General features: G+C 38.6%; 1 protein-coding gene across 1 annotated transcript; it reads right to left on the bottom strand.

Moving 5' to 3' along the window:
* Positions 1-1,396: 1,396 nt before the first annotated feature.
* On the bottom strand, positions 1,397-14,087 carry LFNG (LFNG O-fucosylpeptide 3-beta-N-acetylglucosaminyltransferase). The gene is made up of 8 exons (XM_063430435.1): positions 13,528-14,087; positions 5,342-5,390; positions 4,363-4,462; positions 3,714-3,867; positions 3,496-3,581; positions 3,212-3,377; positions 2,978-3,063; positions 1,397-2,214 (listed from the first exon to the last, which is right to left on the bottom strand). The coding sequence occupies exons 1-8, from the start codon at positions 13,954-13,956 to the stop codon at positions 2,148-2,150; spliced, it is 1,137 nt and encodes a 378-aa protein (XP_063286505.1). The 5' UTR covers positions 13,957-14,087; the 3' UTR covers positions 1,397-2,147.
* Between the last annotated feature and the right edge of the window lie 541 nt (positions 14,088-14,628).

Here is a 14,628-nt window from a genome sequence, read left to right as displayed (position 1 = left end):
CTACTCTAAATACTTAGTGAATTAAGTATATTGGAATATTACAAGTGCACCTAATACAGTTCTAGGTGTGACCTATTCTAGTGTGGTTCCATACATTTTGTACCAATTCCTTCTACTTGAAAAGTCATTCCATTCCCAAACACCATAAGATGAATAATAATATTGCATGGTCATTAACAGGGCTATTTGCTAAACTGACAATTTAAAGTGAATTTAACTTTAAGGTCGCAGTAGCCAAATTGAAAGCACAACTATGAGAAATTTTCTAGTTCGGCCATTTTGAACTTAAATTTGAAACTAACTTTGAATTCTCACGTTAGTGTATAACCCGGTAATTCTTCAGTTTTCCAAGGTATGTAGTGGAGAATTGACAACCCAGTATACAGCAATGATTATTTCTAAATTAAAGTTACACAAGACAAATGTAAAGTTTGAGCAAACAATTGCTTTAATTGAAAGGAGACAGGCCATAGAATCACAAAGACACCAGGTAAATTTCCCTGAGCACAAAATGTTAATTACATTTGTATTATTAAGATTTTTTTGATTTTTTTTAAACAAAGTAATTCTATAACAGACCCAGATGCTGGGGCATTTAAATTAATTGAAGCGGTGTTAAAGATATAAAGCTTTTTAAAACAACATTTCTGATCCACAGAAAAAAAAAAAAAAAAGAAAATTCATAAAAAAATAATCTTATTTTACACGACAGTAACAATACTGTCACATAACAATATTTACAGATATACCCATTATGGGCAAATAGTCTACACTTCAGATTAAGTGTCACTTTGATGCTGCTAAAAAAAAAAAAAATAGTTTTCAATTCACCCCAACCCTGGAGAAAACCCAGGAAGTTCAAATGATGAGACTTTTGTTTAGATAGAATTATTCTAGATAAAAAGTCCCATTCAAATAAATCACTTTACTTTTGGGGTGGAAATCTGTTCCATACAGGGCAATAAGCTTACAGAGTAATTGTCCTCCATCTTAAAGGGATCAAGTCACTAGTAGCTATGTAAATTTCCCCCGTCACCACTTGCAGCATAAAGTTCTCTTTAAGAGTCCAGCTCTGAATTTGTAGATACAATGTATCAAAGTGCCACAATTGCTTTTAACTACTTCACTACCAAAGGGGCAAATAAGCAATAAACCAAACCAATAAATGGATTATTGCACACCATGGAAGGGAAATGGTTAAAAGCATCAAGTTCTCTGAATTTATATATTATATTTTTATATATATATATATATATATATTTTTTTTTTAAATTCCAATACCTGTTTGAAAGCTGCCTTACCCCAGGCAAAAAAAAGTGACAATTTTTTTTCTTTACTAGACTAAATCATTGTTTTAGAATGATTAATCAGATATATATATATAAAGAGGATTAGTGGAAATAAAACCTTCATCTGGGCCAAAATCCGGAGTCTACATCATTGTCATTGGCAAGCACAGAATCATGGGAAAATCCACAAACATCTGCAGTGGCAACATTGGCCACTAAACTATATAAATATACCCACTAATTCAGTTTATATAATAGCTGAAATATATCTTTCATTGGTAGTTTTGATCCTCCGGCTCTCAAAGTGTTAACACCCATTCTTGCCCAAACGGCAAACTCATGGGGCTAACCCTTAGATTGCTAGATGGGGAGAGCAATGCATCCCCCCTTTGGAAAATATAAGCACAATTAAAGCTAGAGATAGCTTGTAACAATAAAATAAGGCAGTATAAGCACGCAGGTCTTCCGTTTAAATTCTATGAGAATAGCTATGAGAAGACACTGCAAAAGCAATGTAAATAGGAGTCTATAGACACTAGTATTGTGGCACATGAGGGACTGCGAGAGCTTCAGTGTTCAGACTCTTCCAGGAAATCCCCACCTCTCTGCCACGAAAGGAGGTGCCACAGCTCTCTGAAGAAATACTTTCTCATTCTCTGCTCAGGCAGAGTGATAGCGCAGAAATCGGCCGCACAGCAGCCTACCGAACAAAACGCTGTGTGTTCAACACAGCACGCAAAATAAAAACAAACAAAATCCGTAGAAAGAAGTGACGATCACAGCAAGAACGTACAGGTCCCACTAAGCCCTTTGGATACCAGGGAACTTGGGACGAGGTTTGAGAAGATGAGATGTCTTCTAGTATGTGCGGTTCTGAGGGCACCAAGGAGTGTCTGGATATAGAAGGCAGTGGATAGATCGGAACCTTAAACAATAAATGAAATAAATTAATTCCTGGTCTCAAATCAACAAAACAGAAATAAAACAAAGTCTGTCATTTGGCTTATGGAAACGGATTGGCTGACAAAAATAAAATGGTATAATTTTAAGCAGTTTTGAAAGTAACATAACTAGATCTCCCCGATGGTCCATTGGTTTCTGTTCAGAAACACATATGGGGCTAATAATTATGAGCCATGGTCTTCTTGGATTTGGCAGACTAAATTATGGACAACCCAAGAGAATAGATTGGAAGAGCTTATTGGGAATTGAGTCATAACTAGAAGTAGCTAGTCTTTTCTATGAGGCGTTTGCCAAGCATGCACATTAGAGCCACCACCCCCATCGGCTGACATCAGCAGAGGAGGAACGCAACCCAGCGCTGGAGACATCAGCGCCAGAGTAAGGTGAGTGACTAAAAGGTAATTTTTTTTTACCCTATCATGGCCAGTGGGTGCAGAGGGACACTTTAGTTTTAGGACTACTTAGATGTATTCCAAACACTAGTGTTCCTTTAAGCCAGGGGTGGGGAACCTTTGGCCCTCCAGATGTTTTGGACTACATCTCCCTTGATGCTTTGCCCGCATTATGGCTGTAAGAGCATTATGGTAGATGTAGTCCAAAACATATGGAGGGCCGAAGGTTCCCCCATCCCTGCTTTAAGCCATGTTAAGGTCAACATAAGAAGATTCCCCATAAATCACAGTTTGTTATAAATCTAAAAATGTTTTCTTAATATGTGTCCTTACCGTGAAGGATCTTCCTCGATAGAAAATGCCCCCTTCATTATAATAGCATTCCGCTTATTTTCAAACATTCCATAACTCAATGTCACCTGAAAACCAGAAGAAAAAGACTTGTTAATTCATCTATCCAATATTTGAATTAAAGTTGTTTCTTGCAATGTCATGAGTTCCTCAGAATGGGTAGTTGTTTTATCAGTTCTGTTAGCAGAGACCCTCTTCACAGAACGTTAAGCTCACCTGATTTTGTATCTCGCTTTGGTGAACTTGTTGGAGATTCTCCAAGTGGGAATGGAAGAGACTGCTGCGAATCAATGGGACTCCGAGCACAGATTCGATAATATAACCAATCGTGCAATCGTCAGGCAGCCGGATCTTCTCTGCGGTACTCATGAAATGTCCACCACTGTAAAGGCAACAAACATTTTAACGCATTGCCTGAATACTTTGTTGAGGAAGCATAGGAAAAGGGGGACTGGAATAAAAAGTTGGACTGATATTTGAAAAAGGTCACTAATTCTTACCTTGCCCAGGGACTCATTTTTAGTGCCAGCCCACGACTAATGCAAAATCCAGCTCCTCCTGTGGCAAACCAGAAATTGACGGGACGCTGTAAAGATAGATAAAAAAAAAAAAAAAAAAATTATGAGTTTACTCTAAAACGCAGTTTTGATTTTCTTCCATTAATCGGTATCCGTAAATGCTCTTTAACACAATGTGTTCCAGACAGGTCCCCGCTTACCATTTTGTTTTCGCTGATACGCTCTGTTGCCTGGATTGGACGGTCCAAACTGGGCTTCCCGATATAAACATCATTGGTATGGGAGTACCGGGACAGCAATTTCACCAAAGTCCGAATGTTCACATAGTTATCGTCATCCACATGACAGAACCACCTGATAAAAAGCAGGAGAGAAACAAGGTTACTCCAGAACAGATACAAAGAAACTATTTGTTGTCACACACACCCCTCCCCCCCATAACAAGATTTTGCTATATTTTTAATGTTTTAATAAATATGGAAAAATAGGAGCCCAGAGCATGCATATGCAACATCTGTTACTCCATCTGGTACTGTTACAAGTCCCCACTTTGCCAGTCAGTCAATCAAACTGCAGCTGTCTACTTTCAGGAATAGTCGGTTCTATGCAAACGGTCTACACTAGTTTAAAGAGACAGACTAAGTACCATAATCACTTCAACTTAATGAAAAGTATGCAAACTCCAGATGCTGTGTTAATCTAAAACTTCTCTAGAAAGATTGGCGGGTTGGGCGATTGTTGGGGGAGGATTGTTCATCAGCAGTGGAATACAGGTACGTTAAATGGCAACATTTTTTTTTTTTTAAAGGGGGCTCAGTCATTACCCAACATCTTTATATCAATACTTACTTCATAGAAGACTCAATGAACTTGTCATATTCCACGGCCATCTTACAGGATAACGCCTGACGGCTGTGAGCAGCAGAACAGTTTGTACTGATAACATTTCCTGTAAAAAAAAAATATATATATATTTTTTAGAATCATGGCACTTGTGACTCCAATCTAAACACATACATGTAAATTAGAGACAGACAGGGTCAAATAAATGTCATCATACTGTAGGGAATTTAATGAAAAGAGCTGCCCAGCACTGTGCAATTTATATTCTGCTACTGGGAAAATAATAGTTAACAAATGACGGGGTATCACTGTTACTGGTCCATACCGAGTATATGGGCAGAGTGAGTGAAAGGGTTAATTAGAATTAACTCCCCGGGGCTTCTTTCTCAGAGATATTCAGTTAGATCCCTTGTCCTATTGAAGACGGACTTTCCCAGATGAGGCCACCTGTTACTGGCTGACTACGCTGAATAGAGGCTGTTTCGGGGGTCTGAATGGGATTGATTTACATGAGAAGAATAAAGGGCATGACCCAAACTCAATGGGGGAAAAATACACATGCTGCATTGGTAAAGAAAGCAAAAAAAAAAAAAAAAAACGCTGCTGGTGTTCTCAATCCATACTGGATTATTGCTGCTCCACACTCTGGTTTACTCCATAGCAGAGTGGTTAAAAAGAATTCTAAAACAATTGTTCTGGAAGCTTTCAGGAAACAAGAATTAAAAAGGGGGTAAAATCTAGTACAAGACCCCTTAACAAATTTCAAAATTCTGAAACCTTAATTCAGGGATTCTCGGATTTAACAGACAACTATCATCCCGAAAAACTAAACTTTTTAGGGGATCATTCATGATCAACCGAAATGAAAGTACGATTGTTTTCGGGGCTCTTTCAGATTCTAGTACGGTAATTAGTCAGCAGGCACTAAGGAAAGTGCTAATGGGGTTTTTTTTTATTTTTTTGTTTTTTTTATTGTTACACTCACCTGTTCTTTTCTGGAGTTCTTCATCCTCTCCATCCGTAAAGATAAAAGTCTGCAAAACAAAAGAAGGTGAAAGCCACATTAAATATCTGCTTAGACTGTGCACCTGGGGCTGTGTTAAAGGAAGCAGATGGTTAGAGGACAAAAAGAAAGGCATGTAATTTGCAACTACTCTGTACCTATCCACAAGCAACCTCTATTGTGTGCGATCTTCGAGAGCGACAGCTGTGTTGCTTAAGGAACCTATATTATCACCCCTTTTAAAAGGCTGAAAAATGAAGGCTGTGTTAATTAAGAGGGGGACAGGGGAGCAAGCAGGCAAAGGGCGAGAATATCCCTAAATACATAGGTTACTAAATCAAAACCTCTGCTTTGTAAACTGCATGTTTAAAGAATACAAGCATTTTATGCTTGTTAGTGTGTCCAAGACATGCATGCGCGAATATACACAGATATAACATCCGTTTCAATAACCTGCCACAAATATTACCATTATGAAGAGAAGATTAAGAATGTCCTGTGTCAAAAATGAAAAAGGGGAAGATATAGATCTACCTATATCTAGAATTTGAAGTCATTCTGGAGGTCTCTAGCCCGTGTAAATACTAGAGATCGGACATGCTTAAGGTTTGAGTGAGCCTCGGAGCAAAGATGTTTTTAAACATATCTCTGCTACAAAAGAGACTTACTCTTTTCTTTATGAATTCTAACAGTTGACATTAACCATCTTTTATTATATTCTTTTCAAAACATAATGCCTTAAAGGTATGTTTTAGCTACATACCAAAAAGCAGCTGCCTCTTATTTGCGGCACGAGACTGTCTCTATTCAACCTGCCTCTGATCAGGGTGTGTGCATTATCGGGCTGTTCACCTGTCTGCCAATTCACGTTAGCTTCCAATTACTTTATTCTGTAGTTTTGTTCTCCACAAACACACCCACCACAACTTTTATGTAACACTATATCTCCTCAAACTAACCGAGACGTATGGTTCTGTTGGCCCTTAACATACCTAGACTGTTTCTCCTTTCTTCCTTACCCTCTCCCACCTGCCCGACAGCACTCCCTTATTTACACAGCTAATGCTTGACAGATGCCGGCGGCCTATGTGGTTATTCTTAAAATTGGTTCTTTTTTTGTTTGAGAAAGAAGGATTTGGGAAAAATAATTCCAGCAATCCGTTTTGATGGAACACACACAATGCATTGAAAAAGGATGTCTCGACAGCTGTTGCATACTCTAAGTTGTAAAGATAAAAAAAAAAAAAAAAAAAAATGAAATAAAAAATTCTACTTACAAAAGAACAAAAAAAAAAAAAAAAACCACAAAGAAGATAGGAATGAAGAGTCCTTAGGAACAAGATAAACACATCCAATATTCTAGAACCAGCAGGATCCTCGCTTTTATTTGCTAATGACATGAAGGATGAAGGTAGAGTATCAGAAGAATGAATGGGGCCTGTTTCTCCACAATAGCCTGAACTTTCCTGGCTAACTTTACTCAGTGAGGTGATGTTTAAGCCAAGACATGTCCATCCCTATTTGCATACAGCTGGCTTGGTTAAGCCGGGTGAATGGAAGGGGTGGGGGACGGAAGGAGTGCGGAGGGGGTGGGGGATGATTTACTTGGTTGTCTTTCCTTTAACTCACTTACTATCCAATAGAGAATAAAACAACCCTTGCCCCTTCAAAAATATAAGGATTATCTAGAGCAAACCTAACATAGTACACTTTCCCCCCCCCCCCCAAAAAAAAACAAAAAACGTGGATCTATAGATTTTTTTTTTTAACTCATCAGCAAGACTATTCAAATAAGGAAAATAAAAAAATTGTATATGGTGGATTTCTTTGTTCTGAAAAAAGGGTCGGGGGGGATAAATAAATAAAAAATGTAAAATCTGTTCATTCTTATTATAGTTTTATGTGGTATGTTTTTGGCATTTTAATGGGTTGAGAAGTGATTACACCCTAAGCGAGGATGGCATGCTCTCCAGGATATAAAGTCGTACTTATCTTTTATCTGATAAACAACAGTTTTTATATTGTTGTTTAAGGTCAAGCCAAGACTCAGCTGGAGACTTATGGCTATTTATAGATTAAAGCAAACTGTTTATGACCTGGTTGGACTGAGAACAATCTAGCCCTTTTTGTCTCCACGATTCCCCACAACCACCACCTTTAGCACAGAAAGACAATAGGATGATTTCCGAGTACCAAAGTCTTCTTTTTGGATGTACAGGAAAAGAACAGCATGCACCCACTGAATTGGAAGGAAACTCCGGAAGTTTGTAGCCTGTCTTCTTGTGCTAGTCTCACTGGGAGGAAGGGACAAGCAATTTTGAAAAGCCACCAAGTGTCACCTCTTGGGATTTATCTATGATCTGCAGACCTGCTGCCTCACACCCCTTCCTGCCAAACCCATAGCTTGAGGAGCCTAGTCAGGAAAGTCAATTAAAACCAAATACAATTAACCTTTATCTGATCCCCCGCTAAATAGCTCTGAAATCTGGGATAGGTTCTCAGGCCTACGCAGACTTTTTTGGGACAGTGAGAAATAGATTTGAATTGCCAAGATTAGCCATTACGGTTTGAGAATAAAAAAAATTAAAAAAAATAAATAAAAAAATAAATATATAATATATATACACACTACACGTGAAAACATTCACAACAAACAAAATGCTTAAAAAAAAAAAAGAAATTAAAGAAAAAAAGTTTTGTGTCTAAATTATTCTGTCTGGCAAAGTTATGGGATGTTTTAGAGAGCTGTATCAGACAGTTACTTGCTGAAGTAGTTAATGGTATCTTGTAAGGAAAACAGAGTTTACGAGCAAATTGCGGTTTTATAAATTCTTTTGTAAAGTTTTATAGGCCGCAGTAAACGTAGGTGGTAGGTGACAGCCAGCTCCATTGTTGGCACTGGAGCAAAGTGACATTTGAGGTGTGTAACAGGACTGTGAGATGAATTTACATTTTAATTGTAGGTTAAATTACCAGTATAGAAACTTGGTGGTTTAAGAACCGTCAAACAGTTTCGACGACAGATGGACTTTTGTCTTTGTTTCTAGAGATTGCCAAATGTATAAGACCAGAAAGACAAATATATATAAATGACAGATTTCTTAAGAGATAATACTGTCAGTGCTGAAATAATAGATAAAAAAAAGTGCCCTGAATATTCACTAAACCATAAATTGTTGTCAGCTGATGATCCTCCCCCACCCCAAATATTGATATTGGCACCAAATAGTCAATCCAAAACTGATTAGCAAATATTTGGTGGTTTTACCATCTGTGACTCTCTTCCTTCCAGTAAGTCACTTCTGCTTTTTACAAATTGCAAAACTCTATAGAGATTATTTTTGTCTAAAACTTCTCTACATTTCAGTTTCGACCACATCACAAAAAAGAAAAAAGTAACATTTTGTCTGGGGGCCTGAACCCAAGGCAGAGGAAGCCTTATTGTTCTCAAAATCAGCAGTCTGAAGAAAGACAGGATGCCAACTCCTCCTGTAACAATAGGGACCACCAGGGCAGTAGGTGGAGACAATGAAGCACCCCCCAAAAAGGTCCCCTATGGTGACTCTAGCCAACAATGGGCAGTCGCCACAGTTTTATGTCATAAAATAAAAAGTATAAGCAAAATGCAAATCTGTTTAGCCAACATTATATATTTAATATAATTACTGGATGCCATTAAAACATGTTCCTTAGCACAGTATAATAGGTAAAAGGTCACTTGAGGTTTTACATAAATGTTTTATTATTATACGTAAAGGGTCAGGTACACTAAAGAAAAAGCCAATTTCTATTTTATACTGGTGCTGTTTGGATTTGATTTGAATCATCTGGTGTGTTGGGTAAGAAATACATTTTTGAATTTGAATTTCCCGCTGATGAAGGTAGACAGGTTTAACAGGGTATAAACCGGCTTCATTCTCTCCAAATTAAAAAGTGCTACTACTGCTTGTGGGAGGGGTAAGGGAAATTCGTACCTGTAACTCATCGTATAAATTATCATCTGTCAAAAAACAAAAAAAACCAGGACAAACCACTTGCACAATAAGCTTATCTCTCCTAGACATAATCTCAGCTGATCAAAGATGGAATTAAAGACATTTTAAAAATAAACAGATATATGTAATCAGTTTTGCCCCAAGCTTATCAGCCGGCATCAACTTCATGTTTGTCAGAACTGTCGACTCAAAATTTGCTCAAAGAAAACTTGCACAAGGAAATCTAGAGACTATGTCAGGAAACCAAGGTCAGTTAGTAGATATGGAAGATCCCAGTGGATAATCTACTTTGTTTTCATGTAACCAATATGACTATCCTATTATTGCAGTACATTTTAAAGACTTGTTTGTTTGCACAAAAATCAAATTACTTTATTCTGGGCAACTCCATGAGCCCAAAACAAAGGTCCCACACAGTCAGCTGTTCAGGTTACCCCACTACCTGTTCAGGTGTGGTACTAACCAGTTCTGCCCAGTCAGATCCGATTCCTTTGGACCATAAACATACTTGTGTTTAGACTATAAACAGTAAAGACTCTTATAGCCTCTGTTTTGTTGATATATAAACAGAGCAGCATGTCAGGAGCATGTCGTGGGAGGGCCTGCGTGCCTCTGAGCAGTTACACCTGAGGACAAGGGTTGGCACAGGCGCAAATCTCTTGTTGCAGCCACAGGGCCTGTCAGAATCTTTGAGTTATGCAAATTCTGGGCGACTGTAACCATTTCCCTGGCTAGAACATGGTTCAAAAAGAAGCATTATTGATTATAAGATTAGCCTCAGCAGTGAAATGGTAAACGCTGTCAGAAAACTGACATGAGCAGTAAATGTCCTTATCCCTTATCTAAGGCTCATCTTTATTTTCAACAAAATAGGGCATGCTACACTTAAAAAAGGACACTTACATTATTTAAGAAGAACTTTGCAAAAAAGGCCTCTATTTTCATTGGTTTTAAGCAAATTAATACAGTTAAAAATTCCTTGCCAAATGTGACATCCATCATCAACACTATCATTTTTGCCTTTTTTTTTTTTGGCCCCATTTAAAAAACTAACTAACCGTAAGCTTTTACTAACTGAGATTCCTGGCTCTTTAAATACTTTAGTCCCAGCCTCCTTCTATTGTGTGATGAAAATAGCAATTTAAGATCACCACAGACAATAGAAAGCAGTAACACTATCACCACTTGATAAGACACAGGAAACCTGTGTCTCTGTGGCATTCAAAGGGGACATTGTCCCTCTGGCTAGATGGATTTTCTCATTACTTCTGCACTTAGATGAAACAATTAGATAACATTTCATGGATAATTATGTATTAACCTATTGGCTGCTGGAAGGAATGGGTCTTCGCAATTATGCTATAATATCCAAATAATGTTATTTAAATAAATACTGTCACTATATCGGTTGGTGAAACACAACTCCCACAATCCTTTGCCAGCCCCTCGCTATTTGGCTAGCAAAGGATCATAGGAATTGCAATATGCCAGCACCTGCCATTTGGTATTTGCGCAAAACACGAACACATTTATATCATTTAATGCTGATTTTATATCATCCCTTTCTTGTAAGATATATTTTCGGAACAGTGTCATTTCATGTCACAAGAATCCTCACAGCATTTGGAAATGAACGTCACTGACCCATGAAGCAGGCTGTCAGAAAAAAAATTGTTTAATTCCACACACGTAATACCTCAGTTCAGCAGAAAATATTCCTTTCATTTACTTAAATGAACACGGAATGCAAGAAAGGCATGATCGATATGTGCCTCACAGCCTTTAACTGTTGTACAACAGCCATTAAGAGACAGGTATATGCTCATTACTCGTGTTCTAGTCTACAACGTTAACCCTGTGGCAAGGTTAGGGGTGGTGTACATGCGCGTGCGAGGGAGTGAACATCTTTGTTTTGGGTTAAACATTGAATGCTTACTACACAGGGGGTTGCTGGAGGTAAGCAGACCGGATTTTCCACTTGGGCCCTCCGGATCTGGCAGTACGAATGCAATTTTAAAGATATGTTGACAAAACATACAAGATAAATTGCTGACAAAAAAAATGAGAAGCTGCAACTAGCTCAAGGAAAAAGGTGGGCCGAGATGGCAAACTGTCAAACCAAACTTCACCCAAGGCTTTATTCGATTATTACTGGTAAAAGTTTATAACCCATGAAACTAGGTCATTTTTTTTGTCTTATGCAAGATCTGACGGTCAACCGAAAATATAATTCAATGACTTAAACCTTATGTTCTTGTCAATGGAAAAACCCATAAGCATACAAAAAGCTTGGAACCTTTTGAGGAGCGAGAAGGTTCCTTCATTCAGTTTCTCCTCTGAAGTATTACAAAGCTTAACTAAGCTGATATTCAGGATGCTGAAAGAAAAAGCTTTAGTAGAAGCCATCATGAGCTGTCAGGTTCTCTCGGGTGGAAAGATGCAATGTCCATGTCACTCGGTCAAAACTAAAGCCAAAAGAGGCCCTCTCTATTCTTAAGAGCTGTTTAGAGTTTTGCTAACTTCACATTTCCCTCAAACGGTTGTCCCTCAAGTTCTCTACAACGCCTGTCATCTTGTCAAACAGTCCAAGAAAGCCTTTCCCACCCCACCATGTCTTGCTGATACAAGCCCCCCTTCTTTTGGCTTCATTGGCCTGCATCTCTAAGCAACATGACCTGGCCACCACAGCGCTAGCTTGGGCTGACGAGTTCCCATGAAAGAGCCACTTGCAAGAGACGGTAGACTCATTCTCTGGGCTGGTAGAAAAGAGGCATTGTTAGCTCGCACAGGAGGACAGCGTGAGAGCAGATACATGGTTCGCTGGGAACTCAAACAGGCTACAAAATCAAAGAAAAAAAAAAAGGAAAAAAGAAGAAAGAGGTGGAACCCATTCTCAGGGATGTCATTCTATAGAGGCTTGCAAGAATTTATCCGCGTCTCCCTGTCTTTAGTGCAAAAGAGGGTTTTTTTTGTGATTTTTTTTTTCTTCTATTTTAAGACTTGTAGATAAAAGGAAATAAAATAGGGCCTCAGGGCACAGAATACAATTCAAGGTATGAATAAAAGAGCGCTAGGACTTGATCCTGCTTCAATTCAAATGCAGGGTTTAAACCTCACATACAAAAACTCTTAAGTAAAAAAAAAAAAAAATTACAAAAAATATATATATATATAAATAGATGTCACCCAAACTCTACACCCTACTAAAAAGTCAAGTAACAATTATTTTGGAATCATCACAATTTAATAATAAAATATTCTATTTTGTTAGGCTTGCATCTCTGTGTCTCTATTTGAGAGGGCCTTTAAGATATGTGCATGAGTGGTTATAGTATTGACCTACCTGCGTTATCAATATCAACCTCTCTCCATGAGTTCATATGGGACAAGTAGGAGGTATAAACAGAAATTATACTGTATGCTCCTCCCTAGAACCTCCTCTACAGATATCAATATGACAGGGGAGTTAATATATCTTTTAAATGGAATATACAATAGCACGGGGAGAATTAAGGGCTCAGTGATTAACGCTCCCGCTTGTCATCTTTTAGTGATAGGCAAAAACTGGAAATATAATAAAAAAAAACCATTGGGAGACACTCTGCCTGCTAATGAAAAAGGCTGGCTGAACGTGATGGGAGCTGGAGGTGCACTGACAACGGTTAACCCTACTGTCACCAGAGACTCCTACATTAATTTAAAAATTATATATATATATTATATATATATAACGGTTAACCCTACTGTCACCAGAGACTCCTACATTAATTTAAAAATTATATATATATATATATATATATATATATATATATATATATATATATATATATATTACAGTACAATAAATACACTATATACATTATGGACTACGCTGCTCATTACGACCAGCCAGCCACTCAGTAACATGAAAGATGTGTCAGATTAAAAAGTCCTGGCAACAAAAACGTTAACAAGGCATATTGCTAGAAGATACAGTAACAAAGTAACATTATTCGCCCCCTTTTTGTTTAGGGACTTCAAAGGGATGTCCGAGTCCAAATCTGATTATCAGCATTGCTACAATGGTTTAACCCCTTAAGGACCAAACTTCTGAAATAAAAGGGAATCATGACATGTCACACATGTCATGTGTCCTTAAGGGGTTAATAACACTACCAACACACAATTACTAACCTGCTCCTTATTTCTGGAGATCCACGTGTCCATCAGAAGATCCATCCTTGATCTGTGGAATTTCATGGTGGTCTTCACAGCTATAAAAATATCTTTTGGGGTGATGTCTTCCACTGGAGGTTTGGTAGCCCCCTGTTCACCACCATTAGTTGGAGTGGCTACCTGCTCAACGTCCCTCCGTACCCTGGTCAGCTTGTTGAAATAAGCGGAGAAGGATTTGCCACTTGGAACATCCTGGCCGGTTTTGTGCTGCTCTACAGCCGCTGCAGGCGACGACTCAACCACCAAAGGGATGCTAGGGTCTGATCCCTCCGCAGGGACGACCTCCACTACCTGCCTCCTCTGCTGATCCACCACCAGGACCAGCAAGCAGGTCAAAGTAGCCCCCATCAGGGACAGCAGCAGCTTTCTCCCACAATTCTTCAGCATGTTGATAACTCAGCACTATCCTATGCAGTGATTAGAAGACCCAAATGTGCCCAGTGGTAGCAGCAGCTTGCACAGAGAGTCTCTGCTCACCACCATGCACTTCACCCTATTAGGCTCTCTCTGTAACATGCACTCATACAGTCTGACAGCACAAAGCTCCAGCAAGGCATTTAAAAGCTCCCTTTCACTAAGCCACGCCCATCCAGGTCAAGATTCCATTAGAACCCCGCCTATCTGTAAAGCAGTGCTTGGGGATTCCTGGAGGGGGCGTGCATTATTACTGACACACCCACCCTGACTGGGATACCCTGTGGCAAGCTTAGTTGGCTATAGCTAGTAATGTACTTCCCCCCCTCACCCCCCTTCCCCCCATAGGCTGAATCTATGATCACAGATGTAATGACAATTACAACTTATGTGAATTTCTTAGTACCAAGCACTGTCTTTGGCTAATTGATTTATTTTAAAGTAAAGATCTAAATAAAATAGTATATAGATTTGGGCAGATGTTAATTTTGTCCAGAACACACAGTTCATTTATTTTTTTCTATTACAGTTAGCATGTCCCACTCTAGGGGGCTGCCAAGAGATTGCTAACATTCTGCACTAGTAAAATGTAGTCTAATAGCTCAGTCTGTGGTTATTGTAGCATGGGTGTTAAAGTAAATTAAT

The sequence above is a fragment of the Pelobates fuscus genome, chromosome 8, assembly GCF_036172605.1.
Source record: "Pelobates fuscus isolate aPelFus1 chromosome 8, aPelFus1.pri, whole genome shotgun sequence".
Taxonomy (NCBI): Eukaryota; Metazoa; Chordata; class Amphibia; order Anura; family Pelobatidae; genus Pelobates; species Pelobates fuscus.
This window is presented reverse-complemented; position numbering and strand designations above follow the sequence as displayed.